This window comes from Ipomoea nil, unplaced genomic scaffold (assembly GCF_001879475.1).
Source record: "Ipomoea nil cultivar Tokyo-kokei standard unplaced genomic scaffold, Asagao_1.1 scaffold0869, whole genome shotgun sequence".
In the NCBI taxonomy this organism is placed as follows: Eukaryota; Viridiplantae; Streptophyta; class Magnoliopsida; order Solanales; family Convolvulaceae; genus Ipomoea; species Ipomoea nil.
In genome coordinates, this window is record NW_017617297.1 from 518850 (window position 1) to 543214 (window position 24365).

Sequence of the window (24365 nt, forward strand, 5' to 3'; positions counted from 1 at the left end):
TGAACATAGAGTTTTATAATTATAAACATAGGCTTCTCTAATTGTGAATATAAAGTTCAATAATTGTGAATATAAAGTTCAAAAATTATGAACATAAAATTTTATAATTATAAACATAGAGTTCAGTAATTATAAACATAGAACCATATCCACCTTGCAAGGTAAACACAGTTCCACGACATAACGGGCAAATTATTGTATGGACCATGGTCCACACAATGTTATGTGCACCATAACAAAAAGTACATTTTTATTATACTAAATGTACATTATTTTTGTACTGAATGTACATTGTACAATATAATGTACACTCAGAACAAAAATAATGTACATCCCCTGAATACAATGTACATTATTTTTGTATTGAATGTACATTATTGTTGTATTAAATGTACATTATTTTACAATAGACAAAATATGATCTACACAACTTGTGTAGACCATGGTCCACACAATAATGATTGAATTGCAATCCACCTATGTAAGTTAAGATTTGAAAATGAACACTCGTGGGCTGGCCCACGAAATTTTCAACTCAAATACAGAATGGGCTCACAAAATTTTTGACCCATACAAGTTAATATATAAAAGGAAAAATGGTCCAATAAGTTTTCAATCTTTACCTAAAAAGTTAATTAGGTTCTCAAATTTTTTAGAGTTGTAATTAGATACATAAACATGTCAATTTAATTCATCAAGACCCAATCACCTGGCAGTGACCTGTAATACTATTATACCAGGTCACTAAAATTCTAACGATTGTTCGACACAAATTGATGACGGAGACTAAGGCATCGTTGGAGAAGGCGTGGCCATCTCCGGCTGTCGAACTGGTTGCTTTCTCCATCCTTGGGATATCCAGTCGCGAAGATGGCCACTGGCCGGAAAGGGTGACCAAACTGGTCGCCATCTCTCAAAGATGGAGAAGGCGACCAATTTGGTTTCCATTTTTAATCGCCGGGGATAGTTATTGAAAATACTGAAATAGTGACTAGCTTAGTTGCCTTCTTTGTCCCTGGGAGATGGCGGTTAATTTGGTTGTCATCTCCAGTTGATGGAGATGGCGACGAAACTAGTCGCCTTCTCTGTCCCTAAGAGATAGGGACCAGTTTGGTCACCATTTCTAGTCGTCGGAAATGGCGACCATCTCCCAGGGACGGAGATGTCTATGCTTTCTCCAGCGATGCCTTGGTCTATGTTATCCATTTTTATTATCGGACAACTGTCTGAATTTTATGACCTGGTATTACAGGTCACTAACAAGCATTTGGACTCTCATGATCTAAATTGACATGTTTATGTACTTAATTGCAACTTTAAAAGTTTGAGGGGCTAATTGACTTTTCAGATAAAGTTTGATGGTCTATTTGACATTTTTTCCTATTTAAAAATATATACTTGGGTTAATTATTGTATGGACCACAGTCCAAAACGACATTGTTAAATTTTATAAGTTAGAATAATGTATATTATGAGTTAGAATAATGTATTTTATGTGGTAGAATAATGTACACTATATGTTAAAATAATGAAACTTCTGAGTTAAGATAATGTACTTTATGAGTTATAATAATGTATATTATAAGCTACAAAAATGTACGGAGTATATTGCAATGAGTCGCGTGAATTTTTTTTGACAAAACGATATCGTTTTTGGATCGTGGTCCATCATAGTCCGCAATAACTATTGATAAACTTACAAATGGGCTAACGAAAATTTAGATCTAATATAAGACGGGCCCATGATACGATACGGATCGACCAGCACTAACACTAGGTTAAATTTACATATGTAAGAATTTGTAGCACACTACTCTACACTCCATAGGTACACACTAGACACTCTTAAGTTCGATTCCGGTTTGGTACTCCCAGTCCGACGCCCCCGACTCAGCGAATCACCGGTGGCTGCAGCGATCAGACGGCGGAAGCTTTTCTAAAGGATAAAAAGAAAAAGAAACTAATTTTTCACAAGCCCTAGACTCCCAAATCTCCCCAATGAGGTTTAATCTTCTTCTGTGTCTAAAATCTACATATATGCTCTGCATGCATTTGTGTATACCTCTGTAAAATCTGTGTCTCTGCCTCTCTGGTTGCCAACTTGCCATTCTTCGTCTTGGTAGTCTTTTAAAAAAACTGAAAAGGGTTCTGTTTATTTTCCTTTCTGGTTGAATTTGTTTAACTTTTTTTTTCCCGTTATTAGATAAAAAAAAAAAATTGTTTTGATTTGTCGGTGAGATGGGACTTGGATGATCGTGGTGATGTAATGATGACAGTCAATGATTTCAACTCAGGAGTGTGCTCGGACGGGTTTTTGTTTGCTTTGTATATATGATTATGCTTGTGCAATGGCTAGGGGGAGAATGGACCTGAAGTCTTGAATTTTGTCTATATATTTCTTCCTCAATTTGATCAACATACCAATAGCAAGAGACTTATATAAGTTATATTATTATATGCTGAGTATTTAACATTATTTTAAATTGAGCAGCATAACTAACACTTGAAAGGTTAATAAAAAAATAAAGCCTTTGTTGGCATCAAATGTACAAACAGATGAAAAAGGTAGTTCTCTCTCACCCTTGCTAAGGAAGTTTAAGCTGGATATGCAAAAGTGAAGGCTTTAGAACCATCCTCTTGTATATTTATTATTCTTTGCTTAGAGGGGGGGTTGCAAGTATGAGAACTTTCTAGAGAACTGCAAAGCTGACTGGTCTCTCTTCCTTTCTCAATCCCACAAGAGGCCCATATCTGAGGAATTGTGTGCACTTATTTTCTTTCAGAAAACCATTTTGAGAAGAAAATATTTTTATTTAGTTAGCTCTGGTTAATAATATCATGCTAAGATTGTTTTGATCCTTCTCTCTTTGCTTACAGATCTTGCGAGTTGCGCCTCTTAGTAATGAAGACCAGCACTGCCTGAGGTTTCATTTTCAAGAAATTGTGTAAAAGACAGTTTTTGTGAACTTACCAAACTCAAAAGGGCCTCAGAATAACGTAAGGGAGTTTATATGGAAAAAAATACAGTCTCTCCTTCAGGAAGTGATACGAGTGTTGCTTCTGGAACAATATTGGGTAAAAGGAAATTGACAACAACTGATCTACCAGAATATTCATGGCCTAAGGAGTCACTCCTGAAAAACATAAGAAGAAATACTCGTGAATTTACTTCAATTCAAAGAAAGCGTGATGCATGTGCTATGCGACATCAATTTCTAGCTGATAAGTTTCATCATAATGATACTACAGAAACTGGATTGACTGGTAATTCTGATTCCCAAATATATGAAATTGAATATTCAAAGGACATGCCTCTAAGTAATGAGCTGCAGCTTTTAAAACATGAAGAACAGTTCCAAAAGTTGGAAGTGCATACTGGGGAGACACCTAAATTACCAAGTTGGATACTTGAGAAGGGAAATATATGCGCACAATCTGAATCTAAGGGATCATTGTCAATTCCATCCTATACTTCCTATATAGAAAAGTCTCAGAGCGAACCTGTAGTACAAAATACTGCCCTAAAAAAGACATTGTTGGCTACATTTTGTAATGATGATTTGTCTGTAACTCAGAGAGCGATGGGAACATTTCAGCAGAGTTCTTCTCAGCCTGACCGCTCCGATAATCTCTCTGATAGAAGAGCAAGCATGGATGAAGTCAACGAGTTTGATACTTCTTGTTCTTTTGGACAAAGAGGGCAAGTTTTTCAGAAGATTAAGAGCAATAATGCTCCTAAATCCTGTGCTGAGCAAAATGACATCCGGACCGAAGGGCAGTCCAATGTGGGGGATTCAGAAGGGTTCAATAAGGAGAACAAAAAAAGTTCCTTGGTCGAGGAATTTGCTTCAAAATATGACCAAAATCCTGATAAAAGTTTCAAACTTGAAAAGCAGAAGTTGAATCATGGTTCCCATAGATTTGAAGAAAAGAGTAGGCCAAAATTACATAAATCATCTCTGGCTGCAGGAAAGATATGGGTTGGATCTCTTCAGCTAAATCCTTCCATTGCTGTGCCTGCAGTTGCCTTCTTTAAAAGGTTTATTTTTCACTTACTTCTTTTCTCTTGATATATGCATGCATTGCCCTTGTTTCTTTTCATATTTATAATTCTAGGCAGTCTGCATGCAACCTGCAAATTAATAATGTGTTTGCCAATCATATTGTTATGTCTGTAAAATTTGATATGCTGATGCAGTTAAGATTTTGTCAAATGTTAAGAGTCTGATGAAGCAAGCTTTGTGGAAAATTCATGATTTCAATTGTCTTTAGTTAGTTTTATGTTGTCTGTCTGGATTGTGATCTCGATTGAAGCAGACTTCTATAAACAATTTTCTGCAGCTGTATTGGATCATTTTTATTTGTGGCATATTAGCTCTAAAAGTTTATAAATTCTGACCTTATTTTTACTTACCTTTCAAGATTTTATTCATTGCACCTAAAAGGAATTCACTTTAGCCTTAATACCAACCATCAGGAAAGCTGAAATGGATCCTTGTCATTTATGCTAACAAAATGGAAAAATTATATTGCTTCCTTAGTTTGCATGTTATGCAGTAACACATTCTGCCACAAGGCAATTGAAATCTCGTTCAGAAAAAAATCGTCAAGAGAACTAATAAATAAATAAATAAAATAAAATAAAAACAATTTGGTCTTCCAAAAGAAGAGATAGATTTTAGCATCTTGCTGAACCTGAACATAATCAAAGGGATCCAATGAAGATTAGGTAGTGTGATCCATAGCAGGGCAGCAATGAAATCAATAGATTCACGTGTTGTTGTTGTTGTTATTATTATTATTATTAAAATTATTATTATTATTTTGCTTTATTGGATCATGAATGCTCTATTAATTTGTTGATTTTCTCTGGGGTTATTTTTCTCTGTGACATTTTCATACCTCCAAAACAAAGAGATCAAAGTTTTTTGTTCTGCCAATAATACAATTATAATGAAGTTTGGATGATGAGTTGTTTTGACATGTTAATCAACCTTTTTTAGTTATCCTTTTCCCCTAGTGGTCACCATATGAACATACATAGCATATGCTACCCTCTCCTACCTTTTGATTCAAGCTATATTTATCCTGTTCTTTGTGGTTACTTTAAGTCTTTAACTGATAATGGAGAAGTTTAATTCTTACAAAATAGACCCCCAAAGTATGATTTATTCAAGATGTCACTAATCAAAGCTACTATGTTAATAGAAACCAGAAGTAATGAACTAATGATACTAGTAGATAGATAATTGATTACACATGTAGGAGTTATCATATTTCATAAGTTTCTTTCATTCTTCATAGCTTTCTATTAGTATAATGACTATAATCTCCTTTTACAAAAGCAATTAATGAACATTTGCCACAATCAATTAGCAAAAGAAGTCTACTCTAAAATTCATTCCTGAAGTATCCACACTTCATATATTGAAAATCTAGTCTTTGAACCACAAAGTAGAAAGCACACATCTTATGCTGGTTGACCTTGTTGAAATTGAGGGATTGAAGGAGTAGTGGGGGGCAAATAGTCACCAGCCGCTAGTGAGGCACACACTAAATATGAAAAATAAATAAAGAAGATAAATAATGATCATATTAATAATATTGTAATTTATGGGTGATGCATACATTCAAACGTAGGACTACATGTAGGGCTAAACCATAGGGTTTCTATATTTCAAGTTGCCCCTAAAACTAGACACACACAAGTTCTAAGCTTGCATAGTTCACAAAATTATAGCCGAAAAACAATAATCCCCCTTGCTAGAAACTTAGGAAGCTAAACTTATTAAATGTGGCGAGAGGATGACTATGCTAGATGTGAATAACCTTGGAAAACATGACATTGTGCGTGATCCATGGGATTGAAGATGAAAGTACCAAGGCAAAGAGCCAATCATGAGTGGTTTCAAAGCATAGCAATGCACTCTAGGACACAGTGTCAAAAAGAAAGGTTTTCCTTCATCCCAAGCGGCAAAGGGATTCGTTTCAGCCATAACAATGAACAAAATAATGTTGAACACTAGAAAGCTTGTTGATGGCAGTACATGACTTTAGAGGCGGTGACCAAACTTCATAGTTGGACTGTTGGAGGGAGAGGATGATGTGGTTTGTGTAGCCCAATTTGGCTAACATTCTTTTATTGGTGCATTAGATTTCTCTTAATCCAAATTTGGAGCTTTTTGAACGAGTTTTGCAGCTTTTGAATCCCAAGAAGTTATTTTAATTTTTCATCAATCATTTTTTATTTTTTTTGGGCTAATCGTGCTAGTTTTTAAGGTCCTATTAGTATTACATAGGGAGACTTTGCAATCCATCGTGGCTCAATTTTTCTTAGTTTAGAAGACTTAGTACCTTTTTTTTGAACTTATTTCTTGTTTAGTTTTAATTAGTTTTATTCGTAGTTAGGGTTTTACAAGAGTCTAGAAAAATCATAGAGATTAATACTTTTCTTGTATTCTCATTTATTAAACAATCAATAATGAAGTTAAATTGAATAACATAAGACTATGTCTTACCTGGTGTGTATATTTGGCTTCTCAAAAAGTGTGATACAAACTCATATTCTCGTTTGAAGGCTATACTATTTAGGGCAAGATTTGCATTGAACTTGAGATACAAACTCATATTCTCGTTTGAAAGCTATACTATTTAGGGCAAGATTTGCATTGGACTTGGGAATCCAATGGATACTTAGTCTTCAACAGACCAAATGGATTGGTAGAGTCACCTAAACTCTATATGTTTTGAGATAACAATTTATCTCTTAACTTTGCAAGTCTAGGTGTCTTTCTTACATATATGTACTAACATGACCCTTCTTGCAACTAGGCAAGACAACCACGTGTATCAGTGTATTTTGGAAAGACAATTACTCTTGTGAATTTAAGAGATAAAATAGTTACCTCAAAACCTATAGAGCTTGGGTGGTCTCTACCAATTCATTGGTTTGTTAAAGACTAGCTATCCTTAGTCTAGCATAGTAGCATGAACCTTCCCTTGGATAGTATATCTTTCAAATTAGAACAAGACTTTGAATGACCTTTGTTAGAGGAATATGGTGTTAGTTGAGAGGATCTCTCTTAGCCTTAGTTTAGGTGTTTGAAATCTATGGCTAGGATTAGCTCTTGTCTTGTATAAATAGCTCTACACTTCCTTGTACATCTACACAACATATAGAAATATATAAGTTCTCTGTAGATGTACAAGGAAGTGTATAGCTATTTATACAAGACAAGAGCTAATCCTAGCCATAGATTTCAAACACATAAACTAAGGCTAAGAGAGATCCTCTCAACTAACACCCTATTCCTCTAACAACCTTCAAAGCCAAATGCACACCCATGTGTAAGGATCAAAGTAACTTCAACCCTGAATGTCTAATAAATTTTAAGGTTTCTCTAGTAAATTCTAACTAAGAATAAAAGTAAACAAGAAATAACCCCTACAAAGGTACTAATCTCATCACTATGGTTCGAGGTCAAGAAAAGGCCTTAAAAACTGATACATAATGGGTTGGATAACCTCCCTTTGTAATACCCAAAAACATATAGGGCCTAAAAAATTAGCCCAAAATTACTAAACTAATGTTGAACAATTAAAATAACTCCTTGGGCTTAAAAAAGAAGCAAAGCTCATTCCAAAATTGGGTTTTAAAAAAAATGTTAGCCAAATTAGGCTAACCTAGATCACATAAGAGAAATCCAATGGCCAATAATGAGGTGGTTAGACCATTGAAAAGAATTAGCCAAAAACCCGACTAAGAGGACACAAGCGGCAAGACTTTTTGAGGTTAGGTTGTGATGAGGTTTCTTGTGTGGCAGTAGTGTTGACTTTCTCAAGCAACCACCCAAAAGGTCAAAACAAGGGTAGACACTTGCAAATTATTTGCAACAAGGTTTCTACCAAAAAATTGTGAGAAAGATTAAGATTTAGGGCTCTGATACTATATTGAAATTGAAGGGTTAAAGGTTTGGCAATGACAATTTTAATTAATCCTTGATTTCTTTGTTTCTCTCAATAATAAACACCATCAACATGTTCTTGGGAGAGAATATTTGGCCATATAATTCCCTAAACCTAGGGCTACACCCTAGGGTTTCTATATTCCAACAGACTTTGCATGAAGTTTTTCTATTATTAAACTCAAAACAGTGATCTATAAATCTATTTAGACTTTCTTCTTTCCAATCTGGAATTCTTTGCTCCATCTTTCTCTCTCTCCTCTTGTGTGGATACCAAAATATGATAATTTTTTTTTTTTCATCTGTATTATGTAAATAAACAGTCAGACAACCTATCAGACCTTTTCAATTTCACCATTTTGACTGTGTTTAGCACTTAAACCTGATCTTGCATATTTATACTTATAGATGATGTTGGTGAAGTGCATTGGTTTTCCACAGTGCCATCATTGCATTAACTAACCATCATTGCAATCTTTCTTGTAACATTTTTCTGATAATAATATATGGCCTAGGTTAGGATATTCTTTTCTTTATGAATTTTCTTGACCTTATGAATGATGCATTTTCTGTAGTGGTGAGAAGTTGCTTGATGTCAACTGGTATGAACTTGTAGACGTTAAAGGGAAAGTAAGATTAGAAGCCTTTGAAAAATATATCCAGGAACTTTCTCGCTCGCGCAATCGGGGATTAATGGTAAGACCAAATCTTCCTTTGTCCACTATTTCAAATCAAATATTTAATTTTTAATAAATAAACATGACAAATCACTTCGTTAGTAGTTTCATAAATGTCCATACACAGGCAAAACGAATAATTCATGGGTTAGTTTTTTAGATTGTTTTGCCAAGTATTTAGCATTGCCTTTTCTTTTACATTTTTCTCTAATGACCTTATCTAGGAAAATATAGTTGAACAGTGTTTTACAAAGTTCTGTTTTTGTAGTATATATTCTCTTTCAGTTTCTAATTTGTAGGAGTTTTCAATGAGGCCTGAATATGGTAGTATCTAATTTAACTTGTTCAGGGAGCTGTTGGTTTGGGCCTTCTGGCTTGTGATGTTCAATATATAATCATTAAGAAAAAAAAAAAAAAGATCTTGAGAGCATTTATAAAATCAAACATTCAAACAAGAAGAGAAAAAGAGATGATTTGCTATAAGGATAGTAAAGAATTAATGCTATGATTGGATAAGAGATATCTCTGGACATTAGCTTTTAAGAATATAAAACCAGATCAGAATATTGGATCACCTTTGTAAAATTTCCAAAATAATCCTTTTTGTTTCCTTTATCTAATACATGCTAGTTTTGTTCACATCATACAAGTTCTCCAAATTATTTCAATAATATTTCCTGTTGAAGTGATGAAAAAAAAAAACGTTTCTGTTATAGGACACACAGAATTAACATAATTAGAATGCTATTAGATGCGAGAAGTAAGCTGTGGTTTTTTTTTCTATAAACATTAAAATCCCGAGTGGTTTAGAAAATATAGTGTTTGCATCTCAAAGTACATTTTGCTTCTTACTTTATTTATGAACCTGTATAAATCTTTTTGGCAGATTAAATTTTTAATCATATAAATGACTAAAGCAAATGTTTCTTTTTAATTGACATGAACAAATGCTAAATAGACAGCACTAGTAGTTCTGCTTGAAAAGTGATCTTGTTAAACTTCAGTGCACATTTTAGTGAGGAACATTTCTAAGCTTATCTTAAATGCTCTGAATTAATTAAGCTTAGCTGCATTATTATTCTTGAAAATTAGAATTTTTACTTTTCCTAGTTGAACCTAAGCTGCTTGGTGGTTTTTGCTACAATTTGAGTTAGATTCTGTTGATTTTTTGTTAGCTTGTTTTAAGTTTCTTCTGTACTTTGGTGTTGAGGGAAAGTTTGGTTGGATTTGGATTTGAGGGGAGAGCTAAAATCTAAAGATTTAAGAACAATCAATTCTGTAAACGGAGCATAGCACACTTTTAGTCCCTCAATTATGTCTTAATAGTTAGCCTCTAATTGTTTGATGTGCACATATTTAAGAACAATCAATTCTGTAAACGGACCAAATGTGTACATATCAAACAACTAGCAGCTAAAATAGCTATTATGTTATTACAGTGGGACTAAAAATGCTATTCTCCCTTTTATAAATTTAAATCCTCCATTTACGTGTTAAGAAGTTTTTAAATGAATGACTATAAAATCCATGCTTTATACTTTATAATAATTAGATTGCGACTATCAAATCATAATAAATAATAGTAATTGGATATCAAACCAAAATTATTGATGCTGTGGAAACACTTACTATTAGATCAACTAAAGACTGAAAAAAAAAAATGTTTGTGGCAATGTGATAACTTTTCCAGCTTTCGTTTGGCTAAGAATGCTTTTATACCTCCAAGTGAGGAAGCAGAAAGTTGGAATGGAAATATTATGTTCACCACAAACTAATCAAAGCATGCCCTTCTTGCGGGCAGGAAGAGATAAAAGGCATAACCAAATTAAGGAATTAGAAATTAAGAACAGAGTACTAAAGAGTAACTGAAACAAATCCATTTTATAGGTATATTATTTGTCAATATCTAATGAGAAAGCAGTAACAGATAACGGCCATGTGTAAACTATGACTATAAAATTACTTATCAGAATGATGGTACCGTGGATAAAAATTTGCAGTTGGCATTTTAATTGAAAATTTCAACTTCATCACCAGTTTTCTCAAGTTATCTATATAAAAATCCTCCAGTCTGTCGTGGATAATGAAAAGTTAAGCCTCTGCTCTCTGACAACTTAAAAATTTAGGCATGATGGAGCATCTAATTCAATATGGTACCTTGGCAGAAAGAAATTCTTGAGCAGTCGTGCTTGAATTCTGTCTTAATATTAAATGTGTTTTTGGTCTATCTAAAACAATATGGTCCCGATTGCAACCAATTATGTTTGTTTCTTCTGAAAATGATGAACAGGTTGCAAGAAAATAAAATACGTGCCTTGGCTGAACTAAGCATCCAATAAATGAATGTCATATATTACATAACACAACAATCTTACATTGATCCATTCAATTATCAGACTGAATCTAATTAATATGAAATCACTTAATCACATACTAGTATTAATTTCTTCCAAAGCTCCAGGAAAGTTTGTAATGGCCAATAATTCATCTGACACTATTGTGAACTTTAAAGATCTGCAATGCCACATGTGAAGGTTCACAAACAGTGTATGGAGGCAGCTCTTTTGATTAAAGAAAGTAATTTAGCCTTAAAAACCTGGAAACAGCAGGATTTTAATTTCATGATGTTCAGAAATAGAATATTTGAGTCCAACAATGTTACACTTAATCAGAATTAATTTTTGCTAATAAGAAAGGGACAGCATGCCTAATAATTCTTAACCAATTAACAGTTCTTATCCAAATATATATACAATTAACCATAGCTTTGTTATCTTGCGAAATAGACATAAGTCACATAACACCTCTCTCCATATTCCTTCCATCTGCTGCTTTATATGAGAAAAAAAAAATCTCTCCAGAAACTACACTGTTTCACCAACTGTAAGTAACATAAATTAGCAGCAAATGCTGAACAGTTAGGTAAACTATTTCGTGTTCCTGAGCAGAGTGAACTCCACCTATGACCTAACTTCCAGATCTGAAATCCTGAAATACCATGGGGTTATTCTGGTGGTTATAAGTTGTTTTTTTTTTTTTTTTTTTTTTTTTTTTTTTTTTTTTTTTTTTTGCCTTGACGAGTGACATGCTTGCAGATAGTCTATTTGTGTATAAGAATCAACTGTATGATGTTAGCAATTACTTGAGAGCATATGGGGATGCAAGAAGTTTTCAACTCAGACTTCTTCCTCCCCCATTGTCTTTTTAATCTGGATTTTGGAATGTTAAGAATCCAGTTTTATTTCAATAAGGTAATTTTGAGGATACAATAAAACCTAGGATTGAATCTAATTTAAAAACTTCCATTATCACTATGTTGTGTTAGCTTTAAGGGCATAGGTTCATCGATAATAATTTTATATGCTTATTTAAAAACTTCCGTTATCACTATGCTGTGTTAGCTTTAAGGGCCTAGGTTCATCGATAATAATTTTATATGCTTTGAAGAAGGGTTCAAATTTTGTATGACATTTTACACAATTAGAGTGCCTTGAAGTAATGGTTGAGTTGAAATGACACATTGAGTTATTAAGAGGTGCTCCACAGTAAATTCTTTTTTCTGTCTCCTCACTTGGCACATTCTTCTTCATCATAGTCTACTGGTCGGGCAAAATAGCTGTTAAAAGAAACTAATTAATTCTTGCTATATAGTGAAAAAGGACTGTTTTCTTAGCTTTCAATAATGATGTGAGTATTAGTCGCATTTTTGTTAATCTATCAAAAGTTCTTTCGGGTTTTTTATTGTATGACCAGGCGTTGATAAACATTTTTCAGAAGGCTTTAATTTTGAGAACTGCATGTTTTGAATCACTGGTATTACTAAATATGTGAAATTTCTTGATTCATTTCACCTTCATTTATTGAATTTATTTTAGTTGAAGTTTCCTGATATGGTTTAATTCTATGTTTCGGAACTGTATTTTTTGTGACTGTTAAAATTAGCAGGAATGTCATCTGAACATTTCTATGCTCTGAAAAATATATTGCTTCGTATATATTGAGTTCCGAAAATTTCTTTACATTATAGAATAAAGTTACTGATACTTTTCATTAACATTCAGGTAATTTCTGTGTGTTGCAACGAGGGGTCTGAGACTGACATCAAGCATATGAAAGAGGTAATTTCGAAATAATAAAACCGGATAACTCTTTTTGAAGGAAAAACCGGATAACTCTTAATCACTGATATTTAATATTCTATCAAGCAGTTATACTCATTAGTCCCTGTTCCATGTCAGGTTGCAAAGGGGTATGTAAAAGGCGAAAGAGTTGGGCTTGCACGCCTCTCGCAAGGCGTTGATCTTTACCTCTGTCCTCGGACCGATACAATTATCACAATCCTTGCGAAACATGGTTTCTTTAAGGGGTTGGCAGCAGCGACTGAAAGCAAGTGCGAGCTATTTATTGGTTGTGTAGTGTGGCGAAAAAATCATTCGGTTGCTAAGAAGTCTGAGAGCAATTCCCATTCCGAGCAGTTACAGAAATCGCTGCCTGATTCTATTGATGTGGAAGCTGTGGGCAAAAGTTCTGTATCATCGGTTGGCGATGCACAAGCACTGGCCTCGGCTAAATCTTCTTTGGTTGCTGAAAGTAATGACATCAAGGATAATCAAAATACGGGTGGTGTTGACAATTCGTCTTCTAACGCCATTTCCCTGCCAACGCTCTCGCTAGCGGAGCAACGAGGACCTGTTCCTTCCAAGTCGGAGTCACAGGTAACCCCGGGGGGAGTTTGTTGCATTGAACCAGCTAGGGGAAATGTGGAACTTCCAAAATACAGTCTTGCTTTACCATCCAACACATCAAGCCAGAAGGCCCAGAAGAAGCCATTTAATGATGATGATCTTCCTGAGTTTCACTTTGGGGTTTCTAAAAGTTGTGATGGGAAATCCTCAGATGCACATTTGCTCAACAGAACTAGAACTGAAGATGGGTCTGGGAACTTAACCCGATATTTGGCACATTCTGGTCCGGTCTCCAAGCCAACAGCTTCGAATTCGACCCCCGTTATAGACACGCCTCCAAATAGGGAAGCCAGTGTCCATGGCACGCCACTCCCTCTTCCCCGACGAATGGAAGGAAGACATGCCCACCAGAGCCACAGCATTCCACCACCTACAATTGCCATCCCTAAGATTCCCTTTACTGATTTAGGGAAGAAAATTTTCTTTGATGATGATGACATGCCCGAATGGCTTCCACCAGATCTAAAGAAGCAATCATTTGCCAAACAAAGCAATATTACAACAACAAACCCGGGTTTCAAGAATTTGCCTTTCCACCACCATCCTCCAAGGCCATTTCCACCACCACCAAATCCTCCAGTGCCCTCTGCCGCCACGTCCACCTTTCAATTCGAATGTGCCTCCACCGGTGCCCTCTCGTGATGGTCAGAGTTATATGACGGGATTTACCTTCAACCCTGTTCTACGACCACCCTCCCGTGATGGTCAGAGTTATATGACGGGATTTACCTTCAACCCTGTTCTACAACCACCCTCCGGTCCCCTGGCAGTAAAGAGCCCTCTCCAGCCTGCAGGTGGAGTTTGGAGGCCATAATACAGAAACTATACATCAAATAGGAAGGAAAATCAGGAAATGGTTTGAACCTGTAGATACCCATAGGAGAAAGTTAAATATAGGTCTCAAGCGTAAAAGAGTGTTTGAATTTTAACTGGCTATGGTTTTAGTTTAAAACTAGTTGAGTTTAGACAGTCCTCAAACCATAAGATTGATATACTTATCGCAAAAAGATGTTGCAAATTTTCTTCTTTCTTATACCTAACTTACCCAACTTTGCCCGACTGATTCTAAGCCCAGAGACATTGGTCCTAGTCCTAGAGTCCCAATAAAAGTAAATTGTGAGTCCCACGCAATCAATAAAAGTAAAGCATGAGTCGCGCAATCAGTTTATTGGTCAAATTTTAGTCACCTTTTTCTTTTCCATGATACTATCGTTCTGATAAGTACTTTTATGCCAAAGCAGCTGACCCTTTAATCGTAACATCAAGTCAAGCGAGAAATTATTACTCTACTCCAAACTTTTCTTTCTTGCATCAATTACTAGAATTAAGCTACTAATATACTAAAATAATTTTTTTTTGAAAGCCAAATAATCCGGATTGTATTAAATCATCGAAGAATCCAAAAATGGAGGAGGAACATCCCTCCCTATCGACGGTGCATAACTCGCACTTACATCTTCAGCCAATGCATGAGCAGCCCGAATGGCTTCTCTGCTAATAAAATTAACTTCACAATTCGAGATAGAACTAATAATCTGGCAACAAGAATTTAAAACTAAACCAACATACGAACAAAACAAGTGTGCCTTAACAAGACTAGAGCAGAAGACCGAGCTAGAAAACTCTTGTTGGCTGTCCACGCAACCCATTGGAGCTGGAAGTTGCGCCACAACACCGTTGGACATGGCAGAAAACCCTCCCAAAACTGCATGATTTTTAGCCTTCCATATTTTATGTAAAACACCACATATTTGCTCTTTTGTTCCACCCGTAACGGCTGCTGTGTTGTCCATCCAATCTGCCGCCCATTGCATGAAATCACCACCATCAAAATGAGGAATGGGTTAGTGAGAAGCATCCAAACACGTCTAGCATATGAACAAGTGCATAGAATGTGCATGATGTCTTCTGTTTTAAGCCCACAAGATGGGCATAAATATGAGATCTCTACCCTTCTCCTAATTAAGTTTTTTGCCGTGGAAAGAATGGAGGAGAGGGCTTCCATATGTTATTCCATAAAGGTCTAGGCGGTATGGTTTAATGAGTAAGGACCGTTAGGCGGTATGGTTTAATGAGTAAGGACCGTGATTTTCTAAATATCCTCAGAGCTAGGATCAATAAGATCAACTACTAAAATAATATATATTTATTAACACTCAAACAAATGAGTATCTAAAGCCTAAAATGCAGCACTAAGATTCCTTATTTTTCTTCTTTCTTTACTTTGGATTTTGAGAAGGCATTTACATAAATGAGGAATAGTAAAAAATGATGAAAATCAAAGGAAGAGAGAAAAATACTTCTAGAGAGAAAAATACTACTGCAACTATATGGTGAGAAGGGATTTTAAGGAGTCGCCATTGTGTCTGAATCAACATCATCAACGGTAAGCCATTCACAAGATCCCTCACTATCTGAACCTTCCTCGACGACAGAAGTTGAAAGGCTCGATCTACTCCAAGCTTTCGGCTTTCTACCTACATGAACCCATTCACCTGAGGAAATCCATTCATGTGATTCACCGGAGGAAAGAGCTTTCTTGCCGCTAGATCTTGTGATTCTATCTGGTAAATCATTATCATTGTCATCCTCCTCCACATCGCTAAACGAAACAGCATCCTCATTTTTGATGAGTTTGGATTTCTCGGCATTTGAAACCTCTATTTCTACAGCTTTTGGAGTAGTTGTCTTCCGCAACGGATTATTGTTCCCTTGCAAACTACCATGATCCTTGACGTTAGTATCGGAGTGTTTTGAAGCTTTTCCCCGTGCGTTCTTATTTTGCAATTGTTGCATAAGCGTATCCTTCACTTCGACGATCTGCAGCAAAGTAAACTCCCCTAAATAAAATGACCAACATTGCAAACAAAACCCAACAGACAACAATTATAATTTCCCTTGGAATTTAAGTAACAATCACGGAAAACGGAAATAAAATAGAGATACTATAGACAATAGCCAAAGAGAAGCAGCTCTATCAGCCTATAATAATAGGCCGGAATCAGCTAACCATCACTGTCGTGGGAATTATAGTTAAAATTGTTTGCATCAGAGCATTATAGAGAAGTCCAACTACAAAAATGCCATCGCCTGCTTTTATCATAACATCTTTTATCATAACATTAAGTAGGCAAAGAAAACATAAACTCATGTGATTGTTTGAAATTTCAGCCATAAACACGTAATCTCATTCCTTTGCTTGAGCTTTCACAAATGGATTTTATTTCTTAAAAATGTTCATATTATCAAATATGACTTGCTTAACTGCAAGAAAAAACTTGAAAATATTCCCCACTCTTCCACCCTTGCATTTAAGATTCCAAGGAGTTGCGCGCAAAAGAAACAATTGTTTCACATGAAAGGGATAAAGACTTGCCTTGGGAGTCAATAGGAGCTCCAAATCATTCTCATCCAACCTAGGAAGCAATAAGATAAAATAGATCATCCAAAACTTATTATTTGGTAAATGGCCAGAAACCTTTTGCCTTAAGGATCCAAGATCGGGCACCAATTGCTCAATGTTCTCCACATGCTGTCTTTGATTGGCAGACATTTCAAAGTCTGCAAGTATTAGCAATGGGTGCATACGAAATTAAACATCAAAGTTCAAGATGAGCACAATTTATTTAGTTGCCGAAAAATAACTTTTATAAGTTTTACATGACATATACTAACAGTAAATACAGAAATTAGAAAATTAAGTATACTAATTGTTGTTCTGCCTTTTCTTTTGGGCATATAGGAGGAAAATGCAAATATGCATGACCAAAAGGAATAACCAAAAGGAATAATCATAGACAACGACTTTGTAATCTAGTGATCACATATTTAATCAACATTCCCCCAGATTTCCAAAACAAAAACGAAAGAATAATCCAGATTGTTTGGCTATGCATAAAAGCATTAATTAATGGTGCAAAGCAAATCATGTAAAGGGCATAAAAGTGCTTAAAACAGAATCTCCAGGACAACATTTGGAGCAAAAATTATCAATCTCATGGAATATGGATGCCCAACTACTCTGTTCATGCTCCCAAATGCTCTGTCAGGCCGGGATGTGGGCTCTTGGGGTTGGGGATTCAACCTTTAGGGGAGGAAGAACCCCATATTTTTTATTATACCTATTTATTACTCACTAATCAGAAAATGAAAAAGGAATTCTTTTGTTTCATTAACAAAGTAATGCCTACTTTTTAATAGATGCAGTAGCATTAATGAATGATATGCAAGACCACATAAGAACACAAATTGGTCTACGATAATTACTAATCCGTAATTTAATAAATGCTAAACACATACATTATAAGACAGTGAAAGATCACTAATCTCAAATTCATGCACAACCAAAAACTCATTCTAGCTCATTATCTATAATCACAAGAAATATACACATATAATGAATGCACGAAAAGGCGGATTCCTATACATATTTTCAGTAATTATATATAAGAAAATAAAAGCAAGAATTTTACCAAAAATGAACTCACCATTTGGTAAATTGATTGGAAAATCAGTCCAAAGCTGAGGCCTTTCACAAAGAGTATTCACATAGTCCACAACTTCCTCCGTAATTCCTACCATCTCCTCCTCCTCTACCGCATCATCCTCTTTTGGCTTAAAAAATCGGGAGGACAACAGTGAAAGGCTGGACTTGAACCTGTCTCCAATCTCAGCTAAATCCTGCTTCATTCCGGCAATCGCCCTTGAGCTGACCTCCACCGTGCCGCCGGCGCCGCCGTCATCGATGGCGGCCGCGGCGGAAGGAGAGTCAGTCGGCGGTGGAGCAAGGAAGGCTGCCACAGAGCGGAAGAGGGTGGAGATGGTGTGATCAGGGGCGATTAAAGAATTCTGATCATCATCATTGTCTTCAGAATTGAAAGGGTTTGGAAGAAACAACCAAGATGACATTCTTAATTTTTCTTGGTTTTTTTTTCCTGAATTTTATATACGCAGTATATATATATATATATATATATATATATATTTAGCGCCTTATAATGCAGTGCTGAGATTTTGAAGATAGAGAAGAGAATGTGTAAGGAAGATAGAGACTAGAGAGAGTCCTTTTGGAGCAGAACAACTGAACAAGAAGTGGACTAATACTTTAACTTCAACCCTGTTTTGTTTTTTTTGTTTTGTTTTTTTTTTTTTTTATCCTCAAATTACTTTAAATATAAAAAGACCCAAACACATTATTTATAATTTTATATAATAGGGAAAAAAAGGGTCAAATACGCACACGAACTTTAGTTTAAAAGTCAATTAGACCCCTAAACTTTTTAAAGGTGCAATTACACCCATCAACAATTCATTTAGGTTCAATGAAGTCCAAAAACAAGTTAATGACCTGCTATCACAGGTCATTAGAGTTCAGGCCACCTTCCGGCAAAAAAAAAAAAGAGTGACCGGCGACCAACGCACGCCGGCGGTCACTTTTTTGCCGGAGCCGGTCACTTTTTTTTTTTTTTTTTTTTTTTTGTCAAAAATTTCGTCGGAAGATGGCTTAAACCCTAACGACCTGTGATAACAGGTCATTAACTTGTTTTTGGGCTTCACTGCACCTAAATGAATTGTTGATGAGTTAATTGCACCTTTAAAAAATTTAGGGGTCTAATTGACTTTTAAGTTAAAGTTCGAGAGCCTATTTGACCATTTTTCCTATATAATAAAACAATTTTTTTTAAAGAACATTCTTATTAGTTATTTTTTAAATATTCTTATTTGTTAATAACATTATTTATGTGTCCAATTTTATTAGTTTATAAAAAATAAATTTTATTTTATATAATTAATATCAAATTTATACAATAAATGAGCAAAAAAAAAAAAAAAACCATAAAAGTTATATTTTTGATTAATTATAAAAATATAATAATCTCAAATGAGATTTAGAATATTAGTAGCATTAGACCATAGGCTTAAATTGATATTATAGTTATATTAGAATGCTTTGAGGTTTTTGGTCACTTTTATCTAATTTATTTCTTAAATGCAATTTTTGGCTAATTAATGGCTAATGAGAAAGATGACTGTTATGTTCAGATCCATTCTTGGTAGTTCTTAAATTATGAATTTAGTCTCTCTAGTTTGACTATTTTATTGACAATATTAGAAATAACAAGGTTTTTTTATTTTTTAATTCCAAATTTGAATTATATTGTTTGATTGGTAAGATTTTGCGCTTCATTATATTCATTATAGTATTTTATATTTTTGTGGTTTAATGTTTATTAAATTAGTGAGTTGAAGTAATTTGAATGCATACTTATTACTCATTCTTGTAAATCATTTTTATAGAATTTTTTGTTTATTTAGATACAATTTGAAAGTTTTCTTGTGAATTACCGTATTTTTTTTTTTATTTACATCATTCACTCATATATACACATATCTATAGTCTTCCCTAATAAGTGAATGACTAGGATTTGATCCATACAATGTAAAAGATTTAATTTTGTACAATATTTTAAGAATACTTATAATAGTCTAAAATAATTTACCTCAATAAAATCCTTATAAAATATTATTCTTTCGATAGGAAATTGAAAAACTTACATTGACAAGTTAGTATTATTTTTCTAAGGCCATCTCCAACCCATTTTACACTAAAACACCAAAATTTCTACGAAATGTCACATCAAAAAGAATATTTTTGACATATTTTTATACTAAATTTTATTCATCTACAATCCATTTTACATCAAAAGACCAAATTTCTACACCAAATGTTATTCTACATTAAAATAATTTGGTTTCTCAACTTCACTATACAAACTTGAACACTTAAATATATCATCTTTAACAACAGATACTAAAAGTGCAATATAATAGACAATTAAGTGACTAAATATGTTGGGAGCAAATTCCCAAGGGACTAAATTGTTTGGGACAAAATTCTAAAAGTGAAATAATTCATAGAGCAAAAGTTACAATAATTATATCGTGAACCGTGGTCCAAAAATGACGTTGTTTCTTTAAGTAAGGAAACGGTTGCCGTTACACCTTAATGGAACTTGTATTTTTAGTGTGTTAATTACAAAATGAAACTACAGTGTATTTAAAATGAAATGTCTCACATATTGTATTTATATTATCAAATGAAACTGTAATTGTGTTGAAATGAAACTGCAGTGTATATATAAAATGAAACTGAATAACAGTTTCACATATTTGAGTGTATATTGTCTAATGAAACTGTAGTTATATCGAAATGATAGTGAAGTTGTGTTGTAATGAAACTATAGTGTAGATATAAAATGAAACTGAATAACATTTTCACATATTTGAGTGTATAATGTCAAATGAAACTATAGTTATATCGAATTGAAATTGTAGTTGTGTTAAAATGAAACTGCAGTATATATAAAATGGAACTGAATATGTTATACAAACAGAGCTACTTTATGCGGAACAGGTGCCGTTTCTTTTCATTAAAACAAACGACACCGTTTTGATTCCTGGACCACAATGCATTATGGACCGTGTAAAATTTGACGCAAAGTTATTTATTGTCTAAATTCTCAATCATTTTGAGCCCAAAGAATCAATGTCCACACCACCAAGTTCCAATAGTTATGCTGTGCAACCGAATGTACCATGCGCATGGTGCATACGATGCAAAACGACGTCGTTTTGACTAAAAACGCGCGTCCCACTTTAAAAAGAAAAAATTCAGGTTCGATTCTCGGCAATAGCATTATTGTGGATATATAGTTATGAATTTCTGGATATATAGTTATAAATTTGTGGATATATAGTTATGAATTTATGGATATTTAGTTCATTCATTGTGGATATTTAGTTCATTCATTGTAGATATTTACTTCATTCATTCACTGTGGATATATAGTTATGAATTTATGGATATATAGTTATGAATTTTTGGATATATAGTTATGAATTTATAGATATTTAGTTCATTCATTGTGAATATTTAGTTCAATCATTGTGGATATGTAATTCATTCATTGTGGATATTTAGTTCATTCATTGTGGATTTTTACTTCATTCATTCATTCATTGTGGATTTTTACTTCATTCATTCATTCATTGTGGACTTTTACTTCATTCATTCACTGTGGATATATAGTTATGAATTTGTGGATATATAAAAATGTTATTGTCGGGAATCGAACCTGATTTCTTCTTTAAGTGGGGCGCGCATTTTTTTAACCAAAACAACGTCATTTTGCAACCGTATGCACCTTGCAAGGTGCATTCGGTTGCACAGCATAATTTGCGACCAAGTTCAATTATAACCATCTCACATAGTAATTGATGCTATTTTCCCAAGGAGAGGTAAATTGGGCCCGTAACTTTTTGATAAAAAATTATTTTGCACCTACTCTACCAGGGACGTTATGCCATGGAACCGTGTTCACTATTCATGGTGAACACGGTTTCAACGGTGTTAGTACACCGTTATCTTCTTCTTCTTCTTTTTTTTTTTTTTTTTTTTTTAATTAATTGCGTGACTTTTCTTCTTTATTTTCACATTTTGCGGTTTCACTTTAATTTGAGGTGAATAAAGATTTCGGACATTCATAAATTATGAATTCATGCCTGCACATTCACTTTGGAACCATGCATACACATTCCCGTCCGAAATCACGGACATTCATAAATTATGAATCCATGCCTGCATATTCACTTTGGAACCATGCCTACACATTCACTTTGGAACCATGAGATTATGAATTTTCTGTTATAAGATTATGAATTTTCTGTTATGAGATTATGAATTTTCAGTTATGAGATTATGAATTTTCTATTATGCGATTATGAATTTTCTGTTATGAGATTATGAATTTTCATTACATTCATAATTTCGGACATTCATAAATTATGAATTCATGCCTGCACATTCACTTTGGAACCATGCCTACATATTCCCGTCCGAAATCACGGACATTCATAAATTATGAATCCATGCCTGCACATTCACTTTGGAACCATGCCTGCACATTCACTTTGGAACCATGCCTACACATTCACTTTGGAACCATGAGATTATGAATTTTCTGTTATAAGATTATGAATTTTCTGTAATGAGATTATGAATTTTCAGTTGTGAGATTATGAATTTTCTGTTATGCGATTATGAATTTTCTGTTATGAGATTATGAATTTTCATAAAATTCATAATCTCATAACAGAAAATTCATAATTTGATCAAACGCCCGTTAACTCCACATCCGCGAATTTTTTTTTTTTTGCCTAAAAACGACGTCGTTTTGCCTTGTGTTCACCATTCTCGGTGAACACGATTCCATGGCATAATTTGTGACTCTACCATCCGAAAAATGACACTTTATCGCTGAATTATATACGTGTAGCACTTTTTTCCCTGAATTATTCATGTACATAGTAGCCCCTTACTTATTCTAAAAGTTGCGATTTTCCCTCTCTGATATACTAAATAAACATTTTTACACTTAAAATAAATATTTCATTTATTTTTCTTCTCCAACAAATTATTGCTTATATGTAGGGATGAGTGGATGACCACAGTTTTGTTCGAACTGAACCAGACACTATAGCAATCGAATCGAAAGGTTCCGGTTATGATTCAGAACCAGAAACTAATATTTTGGGTTTCAATTTATTAAAATCGCGAACTAAAAAAACTGGATCCTGAACCGTGAACCGATGGTTCGAAATCGGAACAGCTACTAGCATTAGCTTAAAAGTAGAATTATAATATTTGTAAATAGTGTATGTTCTTTTTCACATTTATTCCGATTCTCACATATAAGTAGATATGACTGCGATTCGGTTCTGATTTTGAATCGCCGGTTCACAGTTCTAGATCTATTTTGAACCGTTGGTTCAAACTTTTATTATTATTATTTTTTAAATAGTTTAAATTCAACAATTAATATATATATTTTTTCAGTTTGTAACTGAAATCAGCCGTTCCGGTTAGCTATTTTGATAAACCGAAACCCAAATACCTGCTTTACTATATTTATTTTCTGCATTGCATTATAAATTGTAACCTCCTCAAGAGAGGAGGGCATCCAATAATCTTCCTTAGTCTTTAAGCTTTAGTAGCTAAGCAAGAGCCTAAAACTCTTGTGGGGCAAGAGCCTAAAACTCTTGTTGGGGAAAGTCTTGTGACTTCCTGTTTCTTTTCTTTAGTTTCTAGTCAATAAAAATACCTCCTGATTCTTTTCTCTAACATCTTACATTGGTATACACCACAATACCGAATGATACTTTGATAAATTCTAAAACACTAATTTAAAAAGGGATAACAGTCAAATAGACCCTTCAACTATAGGTCAAAATGCAATTAGCCCCTTAAACTAAGAAATACTCCAATTAGACACTTCATCTCTTCACTTTGATGCAATTTAGCCCATAACTTATTAAATTTGTACAATTAACTTATTTTGCAGGTAAATTCAAGATAATAGCAGATAAATTTGAATTTTTTTATAAAAAATAATTTTAAAATAAATTTAAAAAACATATTTCCACTGGCCGGCGAGAAATACTTTGGCAGACAACGTCGTGTTCACGTAGGTGGCGGAGCTCATCTCTATTTGACAGATTCTGACTGCGCAGAATAACTTTTCCGACAACTCCTCTTCCGACTGCGATTCTTTTCTGATGGACATTGACGATGGCCATGATTTCGTGTTCTGAAACTATAACTCAGGCAACCCATTTGATTTTCTTGTTGATTATCTTGTTCCATGGTTTTCATCCCGGAATGAAAGGAAAGAGATGTAGGAATACGAATACCACTGATGATAGTAGAAAGGCATGAGTGACAACAACAAATATTGCGCTCCACTATTTTGGAGGTTGTTGTTTGCTAGGATAAATGTGCCACAATGCTTATCTGAGGTATTTGATAATTTTGGTTTTTGGTTTTCATTTTTTCTTGTTGATTTTCCTGGGTTTTGATTATGAAAAGCTAAGAAAGAACAACAAAAATGCTTGAGAAGAAGAATTTTCGTTTTTGCTTTTCA

The 24365-nt window shown here is 34.2% G+C and overlaps 2 protein-coding genes and 1 long non-coding RNA gene across 3 annotated transcripts; 1 reads left to right on the forward strand and 2 right to left on the reverse strand.

Annotated features, from left to right (window-relative positions):
* Positions 1-1835: 1835 nt before the first annotated feature.
* On the forward strand, positions 1836-14419 carry LOC109178781. Its single transcript, XM_019328337.1, has 5 exons — positions 1836-2003; positions 2878-4039; positions 8540-8660; positions 12703-12759; positions 12880-14419. Exons 2-5 carry the CDS (start codon positions 3012-3014, stop codon positions 14026-14028), a joined length of 2355 nt encoding a protein of 784 aa, XP_019183882.1. The 5' UTR covers positions 1836-2003; positions 2878-3011; the 3' UTR covers positions 14029-14419.
* On the reverse strand, positions 8837-23836 carry LOC109178786. The gene is made up of 3 exons (XR_002053764.1): positions 23754-23836; positions 19772-19777; positions 8837-8848 (listed from the first exon to the last, which is right to left on the reverse strand). It is a non-coding gene; the product is annotated as an uncharacterized LOC109178786 (long non-coding RNA).
* LOC109178785 lies at positions 15515-18482 on the reverse strand. Its single transcript, XM_019328345.1, has 3 exons — positions 17874-18482; positions 16763-16947; positions 15515-16206 (listed from the first exon to the last, which is right to left on the reverse strand). The coding sequence occupies exons 1-3, from the start codon at positions 18292-18294 to the stop codon at positions 15733-15735; spliced, it is 1080 nt and encodes a 359-aa protein (XP_019183890.1). The 5' UTR covers positions 18295-18482; the 3' UTR covers positions 15515-15732.
* Positions 23837-24365: the final 529 nt, after the last annotated feature.